The sequence below is a fragment of the Salvelinus sp. IW2-2015 genome, linkage group LG9, assembly GCF_002910315.2.
Source record: "Salvelinus sp. IW2-2015 linkage group LG9, ASM291031v2, whole genome shotgun sequence".
NCBI classification, from domain to species: Eukaryota; Metazoa; Chordata; class Actinopteri; order Salmoniformes; family Salmonidae; genus Salvelinus; species Salvelinus sp. IW2-2015.
In genome coordinates this window covers 30252075-30272107 of record NC_036849.1, presented here as the reverse complement: position 1 = coordinate 30272107, position 20033 = coordinate 30252075, and the positions used below count along the sequence as shown (strand labels likewise).

Below are 20033 nucleotides of genomic sequence, written 5' to 3'. Positions count from 1 at the left end.
GAATGCCAAGAGGGTGCTACAAGCTGTCATCAAGGCATAAGGGCGTGACTACTTTTGATAGAACATTAAAATGGGGTGTAGCCCTGTTGGCACGTGATTTAAAGTACAGTAGTCAAGTATAGACAGTAGTTTGAGGATGTACTATTTGGCTACGTGAGCTTTACTGATGTTATATACGGTAAAAATCGTGGCGGTACAGGATATGCAGAGGTGAAGAGATTTCACCTAAAATGACACGACTGTTAGTCACCGTGCTGTGGGAGATGTCAGCAGCGCGTTTACTTGACACCGACACTTTCCTTTCTGCCCAAACCTTCCTAATCCTGAGGGGGGAGGGAGGGAGACATAGAGTGCACGGAAGAAGAGAGGAAGAGACTTCGACCACATTCAGATCAGGCATAAGCTGTAACTTACTACAGTACATCAACGCTACTCATCATATCTAGGATACAAGTCGTTTCCCCAACTGCTCACATCCCCCGCATGTTTATTCAACAGCTGTAATCTATATGCTCTGAGAACAGAGAGACAGGAGAAGGAGGGAGGCTGGAATGGACACATACGGACTGTTTTGAGACTTGCAGCTACCCTGTCCTCCTCTCTCTCTTCTCTACTCTCTCTCTCTCTCTCGTCTCTCTTCTCTCTCTCCTCTCTCTCTCTCTTTACTACTTTCTCTTCTTCTTCTCCTCTCTCTCGCTCTCTCTTTTCCTCTCTCTTTTACTCTTCCTACCACTCTCTCTCTCACGCTTTTCTCCTCTCTCTTTACTCTCTTGCCCTTTCTCTCTCTTACCCCTCACTCTCTCTCTCTTTCTTCTTCCTCCTTTTACTACTCTTTCCCTTTCTCTCTCTCCTATCCCTCTCCATTTTCTTTCGCACTCCTTCTCTACTCTCCTCTCTTAATGCACCTGGGTTAGCGCTGGAGATAGCTGACATCATCATCCAGCCAGGCCTCTCGCCAGATGCCTAAACCGCAGAAAATGAATGACCACTGGGCTGACATAGGCACTGTCCCCCCCCCTCCCACAGCGCCCTTCCATAATGTCACGCTGCAGCCTGCTACACGACCCTAACCCATGCTGAGGCTAACCTTAACGCCTAGCTCAGTGCCTAACTTACCCGCGCTGAGGCCTAACCTAACCCTAACCTGCTCAGGCCTAACCTTAACCCTTTTATTCTTTTTATTTTTTATTTTACCTTTATTTATCTAGGCAAGTCAGTTAAGAACAAATTCTTAATTCAATGACGGCCTAGGAACAGTGGGTTAACTGCCTGTCACGGGCAGAAAACGACAGATTTGTACCTTGTCAGCTCGGGATTTGAACTTGCAACCTTTCGTGTACTAGTCCAACGCTCTAACCCACTAGGCTAACCCTGCTGAGGCCTAACCTTAACCCCTAACCCTGCTGAGGCCAACCTTAACCCTGCTGAGCCAACCGTAACCCTAACCCTCTGAGCCTTAACCTTAACCCTAAACCCTGCTCAGGCCTAACCTTACCCTAACCCTGCTCAGCCTAACCTTAACCCTAACACCTGCGGCCTAACCTTAACCCTAACCCGCTGTCAGGCCAACCTTAACCCTAACCTGCTTGAGGCCTAACCTTAACCCTAACCCGCTCAGCCTGCTCCCATGTTAACCCCATAATATCCTAATATCATATACCAATGTATACATCACTGGATCATTGCCTGAAGAATCTATGGTCAGGAACCCTGAACTTTGCCATATAAAGTGATAACATGATAGCCAAAAACACGGTGTGACTAGATGGAAGTACAGCTACAGACAAGACTGTACCACTGAACTTGATTTTGAAGTTTTAAAGCCAGACGATGAATTGGGAGGCACTTTCGTTGCTTAAGGCGATAGCTAGCTAGCCTCTAGCGGTATAGGACAGCAACAGGTTGTCAGTAGGGGGAGAGTTGTTGATTTCAACATACCATATTAGGCAGCATTGGCATTTAGCAGGACAAATTGGCTTGTTTCTATTGTATCTGTTCACGGCAAAAATGTCGATGTTTTATTTCCCACCTCCACCAGAATTGGCATGCCGCGAGACGACATACATGATAGGAATAAATATGATAATACATTGTGCATTACTGTTTGTTACTTAGATATCGATTAAGCTAGCTAGAGATTGTGAAGAAGTGTCTATGGATACAAGCAAACAGTACACAGATATTAAATCAGAATAAACAAAATCCCAGGTGAAACTATTGATTTTACTTAGAGAACTCAACTGGATATCTGGACTCGACTGAGTCATCAAGTCCAAACTTCCGTGGTAGTATTCAATGGTTAATCTCGTCTCGTACCTAGTACTAGTCACAACCATTAAAACAGCCTGTGGAATCCTAGCCTAGTTCCGGGTCGGTTTGTTGCCGTCTCCAAATCCAATGTGTGCTAGCTTATTCATATAGCGCCGCCTCCCTTAAATTGCCTCTGACTGGGCTTGAACCACGGCCTCTGCCTCACCAACACATGAGACGCCCGCTGACAACATAAAAACCAGTTGGGCTATAGAAAAGGATCCAATTCGATAGCACCATTGGCAACATTTCAAGCTGGCTGTGAAGTGAGCTCACAGCACGGTCTAATCTCCGTTACACAGGCTAACAGAAACCTTCTATTGGGTTAATGCTGGGAAGTGGAGCCTTGTTGGTTTCAGTACACGGTCCAGTATTTTCCACAATCTCCAGGACAGACTCACCCGTCATTCCTCTTCTTAGGAAGCCTGACTTCTCCGTACGTATCTTGTTGCCTTGAGGGCTGGTGGATGCTGTAGCCGTTACCAGATTCTTTCTGGTGCTGTACTCCTGGGACAAAACGGGGAGAAAAATACTTTATTACAATAGATTGACTATGATTAGTTTTCTTTTTTTCTTAACCACCCACCAGGGTGTGTTTATTAGGGCAAGCAATGGAAAATGGTTAAAAGCATTTTCCAACGAAAATGAACACTCTTATGGACAAGCCAGGTAGCCCCATCTCTGTTTCAGTCAGTTTTCTTCCGTTTGGTGCCTAATGAACAGTACCTCTTTCCCCCATCTGTAGCAGCAGGTCTTAGGAGTCTCGTAGCTGAGAGAGCTTGATCTCACTCTTCTTCCTGGTCCTGACGCACCTACCGCACACACACACACCACACACACACACACACACACACACACACACCACACACACACACACACACACACACACACACACCAACACACCACACACACCACACACACACACACAAGACAGATCAGCTGAATGCAATCTACTGTAGCTACTATATAAACAGACACTGATTGGGCTAAATATTGGCGAGCATTTGGAGGGAGTTGCTGGTGTACGTGGCGTGCACTAGCTTTCACAACGCCAACGTCTCTCAAAAAGAATGGATTTGGGATGGGTAGCTTTGGCTTGATTTTCCCACATCAATGGTGTGGACAGCTATTAAACCAAGCTTTGCATAATGTTGCAAAATAAAGTGTAACAGAGCATACTAGAACAGTCTTTGGTTTCTGGTCCCCATCTTAGCCTGGTCCCATATCAATTTGTGCTGTCTTGCCAAATCAAACAGGATAACAACACAAAAACGTTTAGGTGACGGGAAAAGTCCCAACAGGTTTCTTTCATAATTCTTCCTTGAACCTGAGAAACAGCGTGCCCGAAGCTTGCCCTTTCCAACCATGTAGAGCAAGAAGAACGCACTGAACTCTCATTAAACTCAAGTCTGTTGAGAGAGAGAGAGTGAGATGAGAGTGGAGTGTGTGAGCTGTGTGAGTGTGTGAGTGAGTGAGTGAGTAACCGACACTAGGTCAGTAAACCACTAGGTGGAAAAGGCTCAAGTAAACCACCACACCATGTCATTTAAGGTGACCAGGTCAGCATAACGACCACACCACCAGGCTCAGTATATAAGCGACCACACATTCCATTTAAGGTGGACCAGGCTCAGCATAACCACCACACCTGTCATTTAAGGGACCAGGCCAGTATAACCCCACACCATTCATTTAAGGTGGACCAGGCTCAGCATAACACCACACCATGTGCATTTAAGTGGGACCAGGCCTCAGTATAACCACCCCACCCTGCCATTTAAGGTGACCAGGCTCAGCATAACGGACCACACCATGTCATTTAAGTGGACCAGGCTCAATAACCACACACCATGTCATTTAAGGTGGACCAGGCTCAGCATAACCACCACACCATGTCATTTTGGGACCAGGCTCAGTATAACCACCACACCCGCCATTTAGGTGGACCAGGCTCAGCATAACGACCACACCATGTCATTTAAGGTGGACCAGCTCAGTGTATAACCACACACCATGTCATTTAAGGTTGACCAGCCAGTATAACCACCACACCATGTCATTAAGGGGGACCAGCTCAGCTAACGACCACACACAGAGCCGATAACCACCACACCATGTCATTAAGGTGACCAGGCTCAGTAAACCACCACACCAATGTCATTTAAGTGACCAGGCTCAGCATAACCACCACACCATGTCATTTAAGGTGACCAGGCTCAGGCCATAAAACCGACCAACCATTTGTCATTTAGGTGGACAGGCTCAGCATAACGACCACACCATGCCATTTAAGGTGGACCAGGCTCAGCATAGACGACCACACCCTGCCATTTAAGGTGGACCCAGGCTCAGCATAACCACCACACCATCATTAAGGGACCAGCTCAGTACAACCACCACACCATGCCATTGGAAGGTGAGACCAGGCTCAGTATAACCACCACACCATGTCATTTAAGGTGGACCAGGCTCAGTATAACCACCACACCATGTCATTTAAGGTGGACCAGGCTCAGTATAACCACCACACCARYCCATTAAATATTTCCACACCACTGCCATGTAACCCTGACAACCATAACCGGTACTGAGTGATAGTCTCCTGGTTTGGCAGTTGGGGGATATGGGCAGGAAAATGTCTGGTCTGGTTTGGAAAGCCTGTCTAGGCGATTATAGCATAAGGGCCCGTACCTCCAATGAAATTGGGGAATAATTTTGGTTTCCCTTTCAGGAATGAAGGAGCAGTTATAGGAATTGCATAGGAATTGCACGGTCATGGACAGACCGTGTGTTGGGAAAGTCTGGGAGGAGAGACGAGGTTGAGGTTTAGGAGGTTTGTCTGCAGCGATGCATAATCTGTTAGTGTCTGTACAGGACTTCAGTAGCAGCTGATGACTAAGGTCCAGTTGGAGTTGGTAGTTAGTGTGTGTGTGTGTGTGTGTGTGTGTGTGTGTGTGTGAGACAGACAGACAGACAGGTAGGTAGACAGACAAAACAAAACAAATCGGTTGTTACTACCATGTGCACCGATGTAGCCAGCTTCTCCACAAAGGGACTAAGGTTCTCGGCAGCTTTCAAGCCGTCCTGGAAAAAACTGAGACGATACAACAATACTGAGTCATTGGTGGATGTCGACCATAACACTCAGGTACACACACACACACACACACACACACACACACACACACACACACACACACACACACACACACACACACACACACACACACAGAACACATATAACATATGGAACAAAATTGTTAAGTAGCGTGGCAATACCTAGTAAAAGGAAGCCAAAACCAAACAGCCACAACATTTGACACCAGAAACCACAGTAACATTCCTGAGGTAAGATCTTGGTGCTGTTACATATGAGTAGTAGCAGGGAGATATGAAAGCCATACGCTTCCCATAAGGCCAAATGAGTCCAGCGAGTACTCTTACGATTCACACTATAGGACCAACCAGAACCGTACTGTCTTTGATATTACATTTTCTTAAAATGTTTTCTTTTAGACTATAGTGCAGTACAGCTCGGCTTGGCTCAGTAGCGTGAAAAAGGGGCATTAAAGCATAGAAGGAGAACTTACTTGAGCTGGGCCTGGAAGTACTTGATGAGACTCTGGAGCAGGTCTGGACCCTGACGTACCCTCAGCTCCTGGATCTTCAGTAGATACTGGACAAACCAGAGGACGAAAGTACTGGATTAGTAACCATGGTTACAGAGCTGGTTTCAGGTTCAGAAACGGTCACACTGGTTATAAACCGTTGGGTATCATTTTACTGATTTAAATCATGGTAGGAGAAATGTACTGTCTGTTCAGGAAACACTCCTGGTCTTAGTTGTAGACTGTAACTTGGGCACAGAGTTTTTCCTGGTCAGGACACATGGGCAGGAAAAATACTAGACTTTCATATGAACAAGTCTCTCCTGCCATAGACAATATGCTTCTCAGGACATAGCCTAAACATGACACGGCATAGAACAGTTTCAGGGTGTGTTTTTTTACCTGATCCATTTTTTGAACTGTTTGAAGTGTTTTAAATGTTGCTTTAAAAGGGAAATGCCTTGGTGAGAGCCAGCTGAAGGAGCTCTCTGCTGCTTTTGGAAGGAATGACTGCAGTCTGCTGTGTCTCTGCTCCATAAAGCCTTGTTTAAAACTGTCTGTCTGCGGCTGTGCTGGGTCATGTTTATTATGCACCAAATGGGGCAAAACGGACTGAAACAGCCCACTGGGCAAAAACTGGTAGAATCAACGTTGTTTCCACATCATTTCAACCAAAACACGATTAGTGTGATGATGTTGAATCAACGTTGAAAACAGATTGGATTTGCAAAAAGTAATCAACGTAAAGACGGTTTTTTTACCCAACTTTTAAGCTAGATCCAATGACATGGTGACAACTCAACCAAATGTAAATCCAAACTGGATGTTGAACTGACGTTTGTGCCCAGTGGAAGGAATGTACAACCTCGACTTATCCAAAAACTTATTTTCGTTTTCAGTTGCATGTTTTCAAATGTTTTCTCTTGTGTGCCATAATGAACATGACCCAGACAAGGGCCTTGGAGAAGGGGGGGGGGGAATTCTCCTCCTCTACTTCTCCACCCATCTCAGCAGCTGGCCTCACAGAGAGTCCAACTAAAGAGTAAATTCCCCTACGCTCGTAAAGTGTAACTGTGGACTTTAACTGAGCTTAGCATTGGCTTCAGTGCCATTTCCAATCTGTACTGCACATTTTTACATTTCACAGTCTAGTCTGGGTCTGGCATCCTCCCCCACCTTGACACGATCTGTGCCGTTCAGGGGAGAAATTGTCCATATGCACAGATCTAGGATCAGATTCCCATCCCCCAAACCTACCCGTAAGTATTAGTGGCATTAGTGGAATAAGTGGCATTAGCGCCGTTTGCCGTAGTAGTAGTGCTGTTAGTGGTAGTAGTAGTGGTGTTAGCGGCATTAGTGGTATTAGCAGTGTTAATGGTAGTAGTGGTGTTAGCGGTATTAGCAGTGTTAGTGGTGGTAGTAGCAGTGTTAGTGGTAGTTGTGTTAGTAGTGGCGTTAGCGGTATTAGCAGTGTTAGCGCCGTTAGTGGTAGTAGTGGTGTTATCAGCATTAGCGGTATTAGCAGTGTTAGCGGCGTTAGCGGTAGTTGCAGCGTTATCGGCGTTAGCGGTAGTAGTGGTGTTAGCAGCGTTAGTACTGGTGTTAGCGGCGTTAGCGGTAGCAGTGGTGTTAGCGGCATTGGCAGTGTTAGTGGTAGTAGTGGTGTTGTGTTAGCAGTGTTAGTAGTGGTATTAGCAGTGTTAGTAGTGGTATTAGCTGTGTTAGTAGTAGTGGTTTTATCACCACTATTACCAAGACTTTAGATCAGTGTCTATGGGTAACTTTACTACGTGTGTGTCCGTCCCAGCTCTGTGTCCTCACCTCACACATCTGCAGCTGGAAGGTCCTCCTCTCTCGCTCCATGTCCTCCGTCACCTCGTATCCCTCCATCCTGATCAGGCCCGGCTGACGGCTCTTCTCCCTCCTCTCCTTCTCCAGCTTCCCACTGAGATAGAGAGAGAGGTAGAGAGAGGTAGAGAGAGAAATGTAGAGAAAGAGAGAGGTAGAGAGAGAGAGAGGTAGAGAAAGAGAGAGGTAGAGCAGAGGTAGAGAGACAGAGTAGAGAGAGAGAGAGAGAGAGAGAGAGAGAGAAGAGAGAGAGGAGAGAGAGAGAGAGAGGAGAGGTAGAGAGACAGAGGTAGGAGACAGAGGCTACGATAGAGAGACAGAGGTAGAGAGACAGAGGTAGAGAGAGAGGTAGAGAGACAGAGGTAGAGAGACAGAGGTAGAGAGACCGAGAGAGAGACAGAGAGAGAGAGGTAGAGCGAGGTAGAGGACTTTAGACTGTAAAGCATCTTTATTGATACCGTTCAATGAAAGAAAAGAGCATTGTTAAATGGAGACGGACTCAACGTCAACATTCGTGGACACAGATGCTGACGAGTGAAAGGACAGTGCATTAGATATCTGTAGAATTGTCTTGGGATGAGGTGTGAGTGTGTGCATGTCTGTGTGTGAATGATAGAAAGAGATACGGGTGGATTTACAGGTATTTACTGTCCTAATCTTGGCCATTTTAAACATCATATTCCTGTAACAAACTCCCTCCTTCCAACTATTTCACCTGAGGAAACAGGAGAAAGGATAAGGGAGAGTGGAGGTGAAACCCCATTCTTATATTACATTGACTTAAAACCAGAACATGACTGGATGGGTGTACAGTAACACTCTCTTTTCATCTTTCTGAGAGGCACCACAAACCCTATGGAAGACTACTTCCCTCATAATCACTTTGGTAGAATGATATCAACTCACACTTTGATGTCATAATCCTTCCAGCTCTTCTCCAACTGTTTCTTCAACTCCTAAAGAAGAGAAGACGGAAGACCGATAGTTCAGTTGGGCTGCGCTCCGGACAAGTCAAATAAACACTGCGTCTATATTATCTGAAGTGTGGACAGTCACAGAACACTGTACAGTCACAGAACACTGTACAGTCACAGGACACTGTACAGTCACAGAACACTGTACAGTCACAGGACCCAGGGGCCCCAAACTTAGATTACATTTGACTGTGAATAGTAGGCTCTGGCCCCTTCATACACCTTATATGACACTTCAACAATGGGGTTTACTGTACCAATAACAAAACCTATTGCTGGTGAATGACCTCTCATTAAGTAGGACAAGGAAGCCTGGCCTGGTAAAACTCCAGGCCCTAGTACCTGTAGCTTTTGGCCCGGGAGAGGCAAAGGTCGAGTCATGTGTCCTCCGAAACATGACCAAGCCGCGCTTCTTAACACCCGCTCGCTAAACCCGGAAGCAATTTGCACCAATGTGTCGGAGGAAACAACGTTCAACTGAAGACCAGAGTCAGCCTGGAGGTACCCGGCCCGCCACAAGAAGTCGCTAGAGTGCGATGAGCCAAGTAAAGCTCCCCTGGCCAAACCCTTCCCTAACCCGGACGACACTGGGCCAATTGTGCGCCGCCCTATGGAACTCCCGGTCACAGCCAGTTGTGACACAGCCTGGGATCAAACCCCAGGCTGTAGTGACGCCGCAACACTGCGATGCAGTGCCTTAGACTGCTGTGCCCCTCGGGAGGCCCTAGATGTATCTCTTATTGTCTAGATTACTTTACAGACACAGTAGAGGAGACAGAAGTGTTCCACTATGTAGTGTACACTACAGTAGGGTTACTCACCAGTCTGCTGTCTCTAAGCTCACTCTTCAAGACATTCTCCAAGGGAAAAGAGATTATATTGTTCAAATTCTGGACCTGGAAGACAGGAAGGGAGCGAGGGAGGGAGAGAGGGAGAAAGAGGAAGAGGGAGAGAGGCAATGAGTCACATAGCTACACACAGACACACACGTTCCGATTTAAAACGATGAAACAACAAAAACCTGTATTGGTTCCTAGGGACCCTATAATGTTGTTCCAGCTTCCCAGTGAGTCACATTCCATGGGATGGCTATGATCAACTTGTGATTCAATCCATATGTTCCCAGAGTGCACCATAATTTGTATGATTTTATTTGTGGGCTTAGAATGTGTGCATTACCAAATCAAAATTGCGATTCAGATGGAATGACTGTATTCTAGTTAGTCATGCTGAGATACATCCTGTTATGCAGTCAGTTGGACTACAGATGTATGGTGCCTGTTTTAGGACATCCACAAGACATGTCCATTAAAATGAAGGCTTGGTGCAGTAAAGTCGGTCAAGTCCTCCTCCACCTCAGATCTTACAGGGCTAATAGATCATATAAACCCTACCACCCAGGGAAAAAGGACATGTCCTTAAATGTACACCATACACATGAACGCTTGGTGCAGTCAAGTCCTCCTCCACCTCAGATCTTACAGGGCTAATAGATCATATAAACCCTACCACCCAGGGAAAAAGGACATGTCCTTAAATATACACCATACACATGAACGCTTGGTGCAGTTAAGTCCTCCTCCAGTTCTTGCTCTTACAAGGCTAGTGCATCATATAAACCCTACCACCCAAGAACATGGCACCGTGCCATCCCCTCCCTCTCTCTTATCTCAAGGCAGGGAGGGGAACTACTGAATGATTAGCTCCACGTGTTGGGTAGTGTCTATGTAGGTTTATTCTCATTCATATACAGTACGTCAACATGTTGGGGTTTTAGGCTGGGCTTCTGTATAGCACTTTGTAACATTGGCTGATGTAAAAAGTGCTTTATAAATACATATGACTGATTGATGTCCGCCATTTTCCTCTGTTTTGAATAACAGCATGTCACATGGGGAAAATCTACATTGGTTTAAGCCTGTTCTTTCAATTCAATATACTTCATTTATCCCACAAGGGGAAATGATGTAGACAGGAGTGAATATGTGACTTGTTTTAGGAAACTAGGCGTATGTCGCACGTCACTACCTCACAGGAGAGCCATTTGAACTGAAACATTTACCAAAATGTGTTTTTTGGCAGAAATGCCTTCTGGAACATGTGAACTTTTATGTGCCTTAATAACAAACTTGTATTCCATCCATAAATACAAATAAAATTATTAAATTATGAGCATAGTTGGTTTAACCATGGAAAAAGCCAGGAACCTTCCCGCTAGCCATGATTGGCTAAGATAATGGATGGGCTGGACATGCCGGGAGATCAGTTCTGATTGGTCTGCCATGTAGGATGCTTCTGTCTATAACGTGAGCTGTTCAGTATGTGTTGACAGTCCTTTCTACCGCATCGTTTGTGAAAGATATAACGTTAGCCATCGAGAACTACAAAAGTTTACGTTGATGCCCTGAATTTAGCAGGCGCTATCGACAGATCAGTTGGAAAAAGTGATGGTCTTTCTGCACACGCCACGGTCAGTGTGAACCGGAGTGACTTGACACAACGCTGGCCAAACAAGATGTAGCTACAAACAAAACAGAGTTAAATGGTTCCAGTCTGGCGTGTAGTATTCATCCATGTATACGGGTAAGAGGCGAGCTACATTTTTAGAAATAAGTTTCTAATTTTGTCAGAAAGTAATTTTATTGCAAGTTAAAGAGTACTGTTAGTTAGCTAGCAAACGTTAGCTTGCTGGCTCGCTAGCTAACGTTATGTGTGTGACCTGTGTAGTAATGTTATTCAAATCAGAAACCCATTTGCATTGCTAGTTATAGCCTAATGTTAGCTAGCTAACATTAAACCTAGTTTGTTAGCTTTAAGCTACAAGCAGATTCATACTACAGCTAAGACCATGTTTGTATTGGTAGTAGTATGAGTATGGATTATTCCAGTTCATTGTTTAGGTTGCTTGTTACATGTCTAAACAGAAAACTATACTTAGGCCGGATTATTACATGACCCATCAAATTAGCCAGGTGTGTCTGGGCGTGATTATGGCCATCTATTGTATTTCATGAACATGCGTACATGTCTAGACAATAGTGACCCATCCACTTAGCTATATGTGGGTGGGGGGGGGGGGGGGGGGGTTACAGCATTTCTTTCACATGACCCATCAATTTACAAGTGTGTCTGAGTAAGCGTCATCTAATAATTATGGAATATTTATCTGGACACTTCCTGTTTTTGATATTGCTACTATGCAAGTAACCACTTCACTGTACCATTTACACCTTCTGTATCATATGCATGTGACAAATATACTTAGATATTGTTTGATATATGGTGTGTTTACCACATGGCCACACATGTGAAACCTTAAAGAGATGGGTGGGGCTAAGGCTTAAGAGGGTGTGAATGATGCTGAATGGATGTAGACAAAGAAGAGCTCTCCAGTAGGTACCAAAACATGTAAAAAACACCATTTCAAATTTTGCTACATGAGACCGAATTGAGGCGGTCGTTCACATATACACATATACACATATACAGTTAACCAAATACATTTAAACTCAGTTTTTCACAATTCCTGACATTTAATCCTAGTAATAATTCCCTGTCTTAGGTCAGTTAGGATCACCACTTTATTTTAAGAATGTGAAATGTCAGAATAAAAGTAGAGTGATTTATTTCAGCTTTTATTTCTTTCATCACAATCCCAGTGGATCAGAAGCTCAAATACACTCAATTAGTATTTGGTAGCATTGCCTTTAAATTGTTTAACTTGGGTTGCTAGTTTAACAAGCTTCCCACAATACGTTGGGTGAATTTTGGCCCATTCCTCCTGACGGAGCTGGTGTAACTGAGTCAGGTTTGTAGGCCTCCTTGCTCGCACACGCTTTTTCAGTTCTCCCACAAAGTTTCTATAGGATTGAGGTCAGGGCTTCTGTGATGGCCACGCCAATAACTTGACTTTGTTGTCCTTAAGCCATTTTGCTACAACTTTGTAAGTATGCTTGGGGTCATTGTCCATTTGGAAGACCCATTTGCGACCAAGCTTTAACTTCCTGACTGATGTCTTGAGATGTTGCTTCAATATTTCCACAATTTTCCTACCTCATGATGCCATCTATTTTGCGAAGTGCACCAGTCCCTCCTGCAGCAAAGCACCCACACAACATGATGTTTATTTTATTTTTATTTCACCTTTATTTAACCAGGTAGGCCAGTTGAGAACAAGTTCTCATTTACAACTGCGACCTGGCCAAGATAATGCAAAGCAGTGCAACACAAACAACAACAGAGTTACACATGGAATAAACAAACATACAGTCAATAATACAATAGAGAAAGTCTATATACAGTGTGTGCAAATAGTGACAAAATAGGCCATAGTGACAATTATTACAGTATGGCAAATTAAACACTGTGGTGATAGATGTGCAGAAGATGAGTGTGCAAGTAGCGGTACTGAGGTGCAAAAGAGCTAAATAAATAAAATAAATAACAATATGGTGATGAGGTAGTTGGATGGGCTATTTACAGATTGTCTATGTACAGGTGCATTGATCTGTGAGCTGCTCTGACAGCTGGTGCTTAAAGCTAGTGAGGGAGATATGAGTCTCCAGCTTCAGTGATTTTTGCAGTTCGTTCCAGTCATTGGCAGCAGAGAACTGGAAGGAAAGGCGCCCGAAGGAGGAATTGGCTTTGGGGATGACCAGTGAAATATACCTGCTGATCGCGTGCTGCGGGTGGGTGCTGCTATGGTGACCAGTGAGCTGAGATAAGGCGGGGGGCTTTACCTAGCAACGACTTATAGATGACGCTGATGATGATGCTGCCACCCCGTGCTTCACAGTTGGGATGGTGTTCTTCGGCTTGCAAGGCTCCCCCTTTTGCCTCCAAACATAACGATGGTCATAGTGGCTAAATAGTTATATTTTTGTTTCATCAGACCAGAGGACATTTCTCCAAAAAGTACGATCTCTGTCCCCATGTGCAGTTGCAAACCGTAGTCTGGCTTTTTTATGGCGGTTTAGGAGCAGTGGCTTCTTCCTTGCTGGGTGGCCTTTCAGGTTATGTCGATATAGGACTCGTTTTACTGTGGATATAGATACTTTTGTACCTGTTTCCTCCAACATCTTCACAAGGTCCTTTGCTGTTGTTCTGGGATTGATTTGCACTTTTCGCACCAAAGTACGTTCATCTCTAGGAGACAGAACGCGTCTCCTTCCTGAGTGGTATGACGGCTGCGTGGTCCCATGGTGTTTATACTTGCGTACTATTGCTTGTACAGATGAACTTGGTACCTTCAGGCATTTGGAAATTGCTTCCAAGGATGAACCAGACTTGTGGAGGTCTACAATTGTTTTCTGAAGTCTTGGCTGATTTCTTTTGGATTTTCCCATGATGTCAAGCAGAGGCACTGTTTGAAGGTAGGCCTTGAAATACATCCACAGGTACACCTCCAATTGACTCAAATGATGTCAATTAGCCTATCAGAGTCTTCTAAAGCCACGACATAATTTTCTGGAATTTTCCAATCTGTTTAAAGGCTCAGTCAACTTAGTGTATGTAAACTTCTGACCCACTGCAATTGTGATACAGTGAATTATAAGTGAAATAATCTGTCTGTAAACAATTGTTGGAAAAATGACTTGTGTCATGAAGGAAGTAGATGCCCTAACCGACTTGCTAAAACTATAGTTTGAAATTTGTGGAGTGGTAAGAAAAACGAGTTTTAATGACTCCAACCTAAGTGTATGTAAACTTCCAACTTCAACTGTACGTACATCAATAAAATATATGTTGGATGTGAAACAAATACAAATCTCCTTGTTCTGCCCACAGTTTTTATTTACTTCATATGATGGATGAAGTGATATCACTCAATGGAAACAACCCTTCTCAAATATAATTCTTAGATAATCAAACCTATGAGCAAACAACATTCCAGAAAAGCATCCAGAAAATTGTGCTTACTGGGAAAACATCTGAAGGTCTTATGTAAATCCAATTGATTAACAATACACTGACTGACTGTTCAAAAACATGTCCTGTACTGAAGCAGCTTTGTAGGTAAATACAAGTCAACCACTTCCCTCTTCTGAGTTCATACACAAGTTAACCTTGAGAAATTGATCCAAAGCTTTGTTTGTTTTGATTGGCTTCCAATAACTTAGCCAATGGAAAAAGGCCTTGTGTAGGCCAAACAGTGAAACCACACACACAGTTTACTTTAAAAGCCCCTAAATCAAACAGCGGTAGTGAGTTGGATTGGTTTCCCCAGTTCCCTCAAACACTTCCTCTAGAGCCTGCGTGGGAAACTTTGATTGACAGATGGGGGGAGGGACCTTGTCCACTCACAGCACACAGAGGTCTGGGAGGAATTATCATTGCCATGGAGACTATCAGTGGGAGGGTTTCGGCTTGCTCCAGTTTTCTGAATGGCTCTAATTGATCTCATGCAGCTGTTGTATCCCTCCAACACAAACACACACACAAACAAACACACACATACCTGAGACAAGTTTGGGGTCTCCCCTCACCCTTCCTCTCCCTAAAAACTGAGGAGCTTTGACCCTCGAGTTGTGACCAAACTGCAACTCATTCATAAATAACCCCTCTGACAGCACACACACACACACACACACACACACACAGGGGTTATTGAGATCATGGCTTGCATCTTGCATCTTAACGTTGACATTGTGGAGAGAGTTGACTAATGCTTCTAGGTCCATACTTTAATCATGTAACATAACCAGATAATGATTTCATGGATGGAGCTCAACTACACAGGTTTATGGATTATAATATTGCCCCGGGGTGTTTTCATTATGCTACAAATAGAAGAAATTGACTGAAACAGTGACCACAGGACAAAATGTAGACAATAGTACAAATAAAAAACCCTTGAATGAGTAGGTGTGTCCAAACTTTTGACAGGTACTGTATATACACTCCCGGTCAAAAGTTTGGACACACCTACTCAATCAAGGGTTTTTCTTTATTTTTACTATTTTCTACATTGTAGAATAATAGCGAAGACATCAAAACTATGAAATAACACATATGGAATCACGTAGTAACCAAGAAAATGTTAAATAAAAATATATATTTTATATTTGAGATTCTTCAAATAGCCACCCTTTGCCTTGATGACAGCTTTGCACACTCTTAGTATTCTCTCAACCAACTTCACCTGGAATGCTTTCTCAACAGTATTGAAGGATGTCCCACATATGCTGAGCACTTGCTGGCTGCTTTTCCTTCACTCTGCGGTCCGACTCATCCCAAACCAACCACCATTCGACCATCAAGGCCTGATTCACACAGTCTCCTCTGAACAGTTGCTGTTGAGATGTGTCTGTTACTTGAACTCTTGAAGCATTTAGTTGGGCTGCAATTTCTGAGACTGGTAACTCTAATGAACTTATCCTCTGCAGCAGAGGTAACTCTGGGTCTTCATGAGAGCCAGTTTCATCATAACGCCTGATGGGTTTTGCAAGTGCACTTGAAGAAACTTTTAGAAATGTTCCGTATTGACTGACCTTCATGTCTTAAAGTAATGATGGACTGTCATTTCTCTTTGCTTAATTGAGTTTCTTTCCATAATATGGACTTGGTATTTTACCAAATAGGGCTATCTTCTGTATAGCAACCCCCTACCCTGTCACAACACAACTGATTGGCTCAAAGAAGGAAATAAATTCCACAAATTAACTTTTAAGAAGGCACACCTGTTAATTGAAATGCATTCCAGGTGACTACCTCATGAAGCTGGTTGAGAGAATGCCAAGAGTGTGCAAAGCTGTCATCAAGGCAAAGGGTGGCTATTTGAAGAATCTCAAATATAAAATATATTTTAAAGAAAAACCCTTGAATGTGTAGGTGTTCTAAAACGTTTGACCGGTAGTGTATATACTACACACTACCGTTCAAAAGTTTGGGGACACTTAGAAATGTCCTTGTTTTCCATGAAAACATACATGAAATGAGTTGCAAAATTAATAGGAAATATAGTCAAGATGTTGACAAGGTTATAAATAATGATTTTTAATTGAAATAATAATTGTGTCCTTCAAACTTTGCTTTCGTCAAAGAATCCTCCATTTGCAGCAATTACAGCCCTGTAGACCTTTGGCATTCTAGTTGTCAATTTGTTGAGGTAATTTGAAGAGATTTCACCCCATGCTTCCTAAAGCACCTCCCACAAGTTGGATTGGCATGATGGGCACTTCTTACGTACCGTACAGTCAAGCTGCTCCCACAACAGCTCAATAGGGTTGAGATCCAGTGACTGTGCTGGCCACTCCATTATAGACAGAATACCAGCTGACTGCTTCTTCCCTAAATAGTTCTTGCATAGTTTGGAGCGGTGCTTTGGGTTATTGTTCTGTTGTAGGAAGAAATTGGCTCCAATTAAGCGATGTCCACAGGGTATGGCATGGCGTTGCAAAATGGAGTGATAGCCTTCCTTCTTCAAGAACCCTTTTATCCTGTACAAATCTCCCACTTTACCACCACCAAAGCACCCCCCAGACAATCACATTGCCTCCACCATGCTTGATAGATGGCGTCAAGCACTCCTCCAGCATTTTTTCATTTTTTCTGCGTCTCACAAATATTCTTCTAGATCAAACCTAGATATGTCTGTCCATAACACTTTTATCCAATCTTCCTCTTTCCAGTGTCTGTGTACTTTTACCCATCTTAATATTTGATTTTTATTGGCCAGTCTGAGATATGGCTTTTTCTTTCCAACTTTGCCTAGAAGGCCAGCATCCCGGAGTCGCCTCTTCACTGTTGACGTTGAGACTGGTGTTTTGTGGGTACTATTTAATGAAGCTGCCAGTTGAGGACTTGTGAGGCATCTGTTTCTCAAACTAGACACTAATGTGCTTGTCCTCTTGCTCAGTTGTGCACCGGGCCTCCCACTCCTCTTTCAATTCGGGTTAGAGTCAGTTTGCTCTGTTCTGTGAAGGGAGTAATACACAGCATTGTACGAGATCTTCAGTTTTTGACAATTTCTCGCATGGAATAGCCTTAATTTCTCAGAACAAGAATAGACTGACGAGTTTCAGAAGAAAGTTCTTTGTTTCTGGCCAATTTGGGCCTGTAATCGAACCCACAAATGTTTTTATTTTTATTTTACCTTTATTTAACCAGGTAGGCCAGTTGAGAACAAGTTCTCATTTACAACTGCGACCTGGCCAAGATAAAGCAAAGCAGTGCGACAAAAACAACAACACAGAGTTACACATGGGATAAATAAACGTACAGTCAATAACACAATAGAAAAATCTATATACAGTGTGTGCAACTGTAGTAAGACTGGGGAGGTAAGACAATAAATAGGCCATAGTGGCAAAATAATTACAATTTAGCATTAACACTGGAGTGATAGATGTGCAGATGATGATGTGCAAGTAGAGATACTGGGTGCAAAGAGCAAAAATAAATGACAAATGCTGATGCTCCAGATACACAACTAGTCTTGAGGCCCAGTTTTATTGCTTCTTTAATCAGAACAACAGTTTTCAGCTGTGATAACATAATTGTAAAAGGGTTTTCTAATTAGCCTTTAAAAATGATAAACTTGGATTAGCTAACACAACGAGCCATTGGAACACAGGAGTGATGGTTGCTGATAATAGGCCTCTGCACGCTTTTTTAGTTCTGCCCACAAATTGTCTATAGGCTTGAGGTCAGGGCTTTGTGATGACCACTCCAATACCTTGACTTTGTTGTCCTTAAGCCATTTTGCCACAACTGTGTAAGTATGCTTGGGGTCATTGTCCATTTGGAAGACCCATTTGCAACCAAGCTTTAACTTCCTGACTGATGTCTTGAGATGTTGCTTCAATATATCCACATCATTTTTCTTCCTCATGATGCCATCTATTTTGTAAAGTGCACCAGTCCCTCCTAATTGGTGCAGCTTTGAATGCTTTAATGTGTGGTATGATCGCTAGTTAGCCTATTGCAGATCTGGACAAACGATCCACCTATCACTATTGTCACTATGAATGGTGGATAGAGGGCAGGACAGACAAGAGTGGTATACTATATTGACCAGTGGTATAGTAAAACTGCAATGCATAAGGGAAGTACTAAAACACCTTGAAATCGAGGCGGTGCATGCAAGCAGATGAGGACATGTGGCTCGGATGGAAGAAATTATATAGTCAAACCTGCAAAAGAGCCAATGTAAACCAGGGAGAAAACACACTACCCTCCCCAAAGCAAGAAAAATAAAAACTTCCCCCACCCCCCCAGTAAATTTCAAACTGTCCCTTACCCTTACCCAATCTATATGTGCATATCTATCTCAATGACATCGTACACCTGCACATCGACTAGGCTCTGGTACCCCATTTATATATCCAAGGTATTGTTACTCATTTTGTATTTATTGAATGTGTTATTATTTTTTAAATGTTTCTCTCTGCATTGTTGGGAAGGGCTTGTAAGTAAGCATTTCACTGATAGTCTACACCTGTTGTTTATGAAGCATGTGACCAATACCATTTGATTTGATTATCTACCAGCTCCCCTATTAGTCACACCAGCCAGCATTCTGTTCTGTCACCACCAGCACAATAACAATCAGATCACGTCTGTCTGCCCTGTTTCCCTCTGAACCGTACCCTTCCCTCTTCCTCTTCTCATCATCGTCACTACAGTACATCAACACCATCATCACTGTCACTGCAGTACATCAACACCATCATCAGCGTCACTACAGTACATCAACACCTCTCATCACCGTCACTACAGTACATCAACACCATCACAGCGTTCACTCACAGTTCCATCAACACCATCCATCAGCGTCACTACAGTACATCAACCACTCTCATCACCATCACTACAGTACATCAACATCTCTCATCACCGTACACTACAGTACATCAACACCATCATCAGCGTCACTACAGTACATCAACACCTCTCAACACCGTCACTACAGTACATCAACACCTCTCATCACCACACTACAGTACATCAACACATCATCACCGTCACTACAGTACATCAACACCATCTCAACACTCTCACACCGTCACTACAGTACATCAACACCATCTCATCACCGTCACTACAGTACATCAACACCATCACTACAGTACATCAACACCATTCTCACCCGTCACTCAGTACATAAACACCATCATCATCACTCAGTACATCAACACCTCATCACCGTCACTGCAGTACATCAACACCATCTCAACACGTCACTACAGTACAACTCAACACATCATCAACACGTCACTACAGTACATCAACACCATCATCAAGCGTCACTGCATTACATAACACTCTGAACACGTCACTCGCAGGGATGCGG

At 43.6% G+C, this 20033-nt stretch overlaps 1 protein-coding gene across 1 annotated transcript in view; it reads right to left on the bottom strand.

Annotated features, from left to right (window-relative positions):
• Positions 1 to 20033, bottom strand: part of LOC111968391 (arf-GAP with SH3 domain, ANK repeat and PH domain-containing protein 3-like) — a 78335-nt gene that overhangs the window by 46816 nt on the left and 11486 nt on the right. Inside the window, exons 3-9 of the mRNA XM_070445066.1 lie at positions 9562 to 9636; positions 8673 to 8722; positions 7740 to 7863; positions 5901 to 5986; positions 5329 to 5404; positions 3100 to 3122; positions 1393 to 1421 (exon numbers count right to left, since the gene is read on the bottom strand). Coding sequence (XP_070301167.1) covers positions 1393 to 1421; positions 3100 to 3122; positions 5329 to 5404; positions 5901 to 5986; positions 7740 to 7863; positions 8673 to 8722; positions 9562 to 9636 — 463 coding nt within the window. The remainder of the gene's footprint in view (positions 1 to 1392; positions 1422 to 3099; positions 3123 to 5328; positions 5405 to 5900; positions 5987 to 7739; positions 7864 to 8672; positions 8723 to 9561; positions 9637 to 20033) is intronic.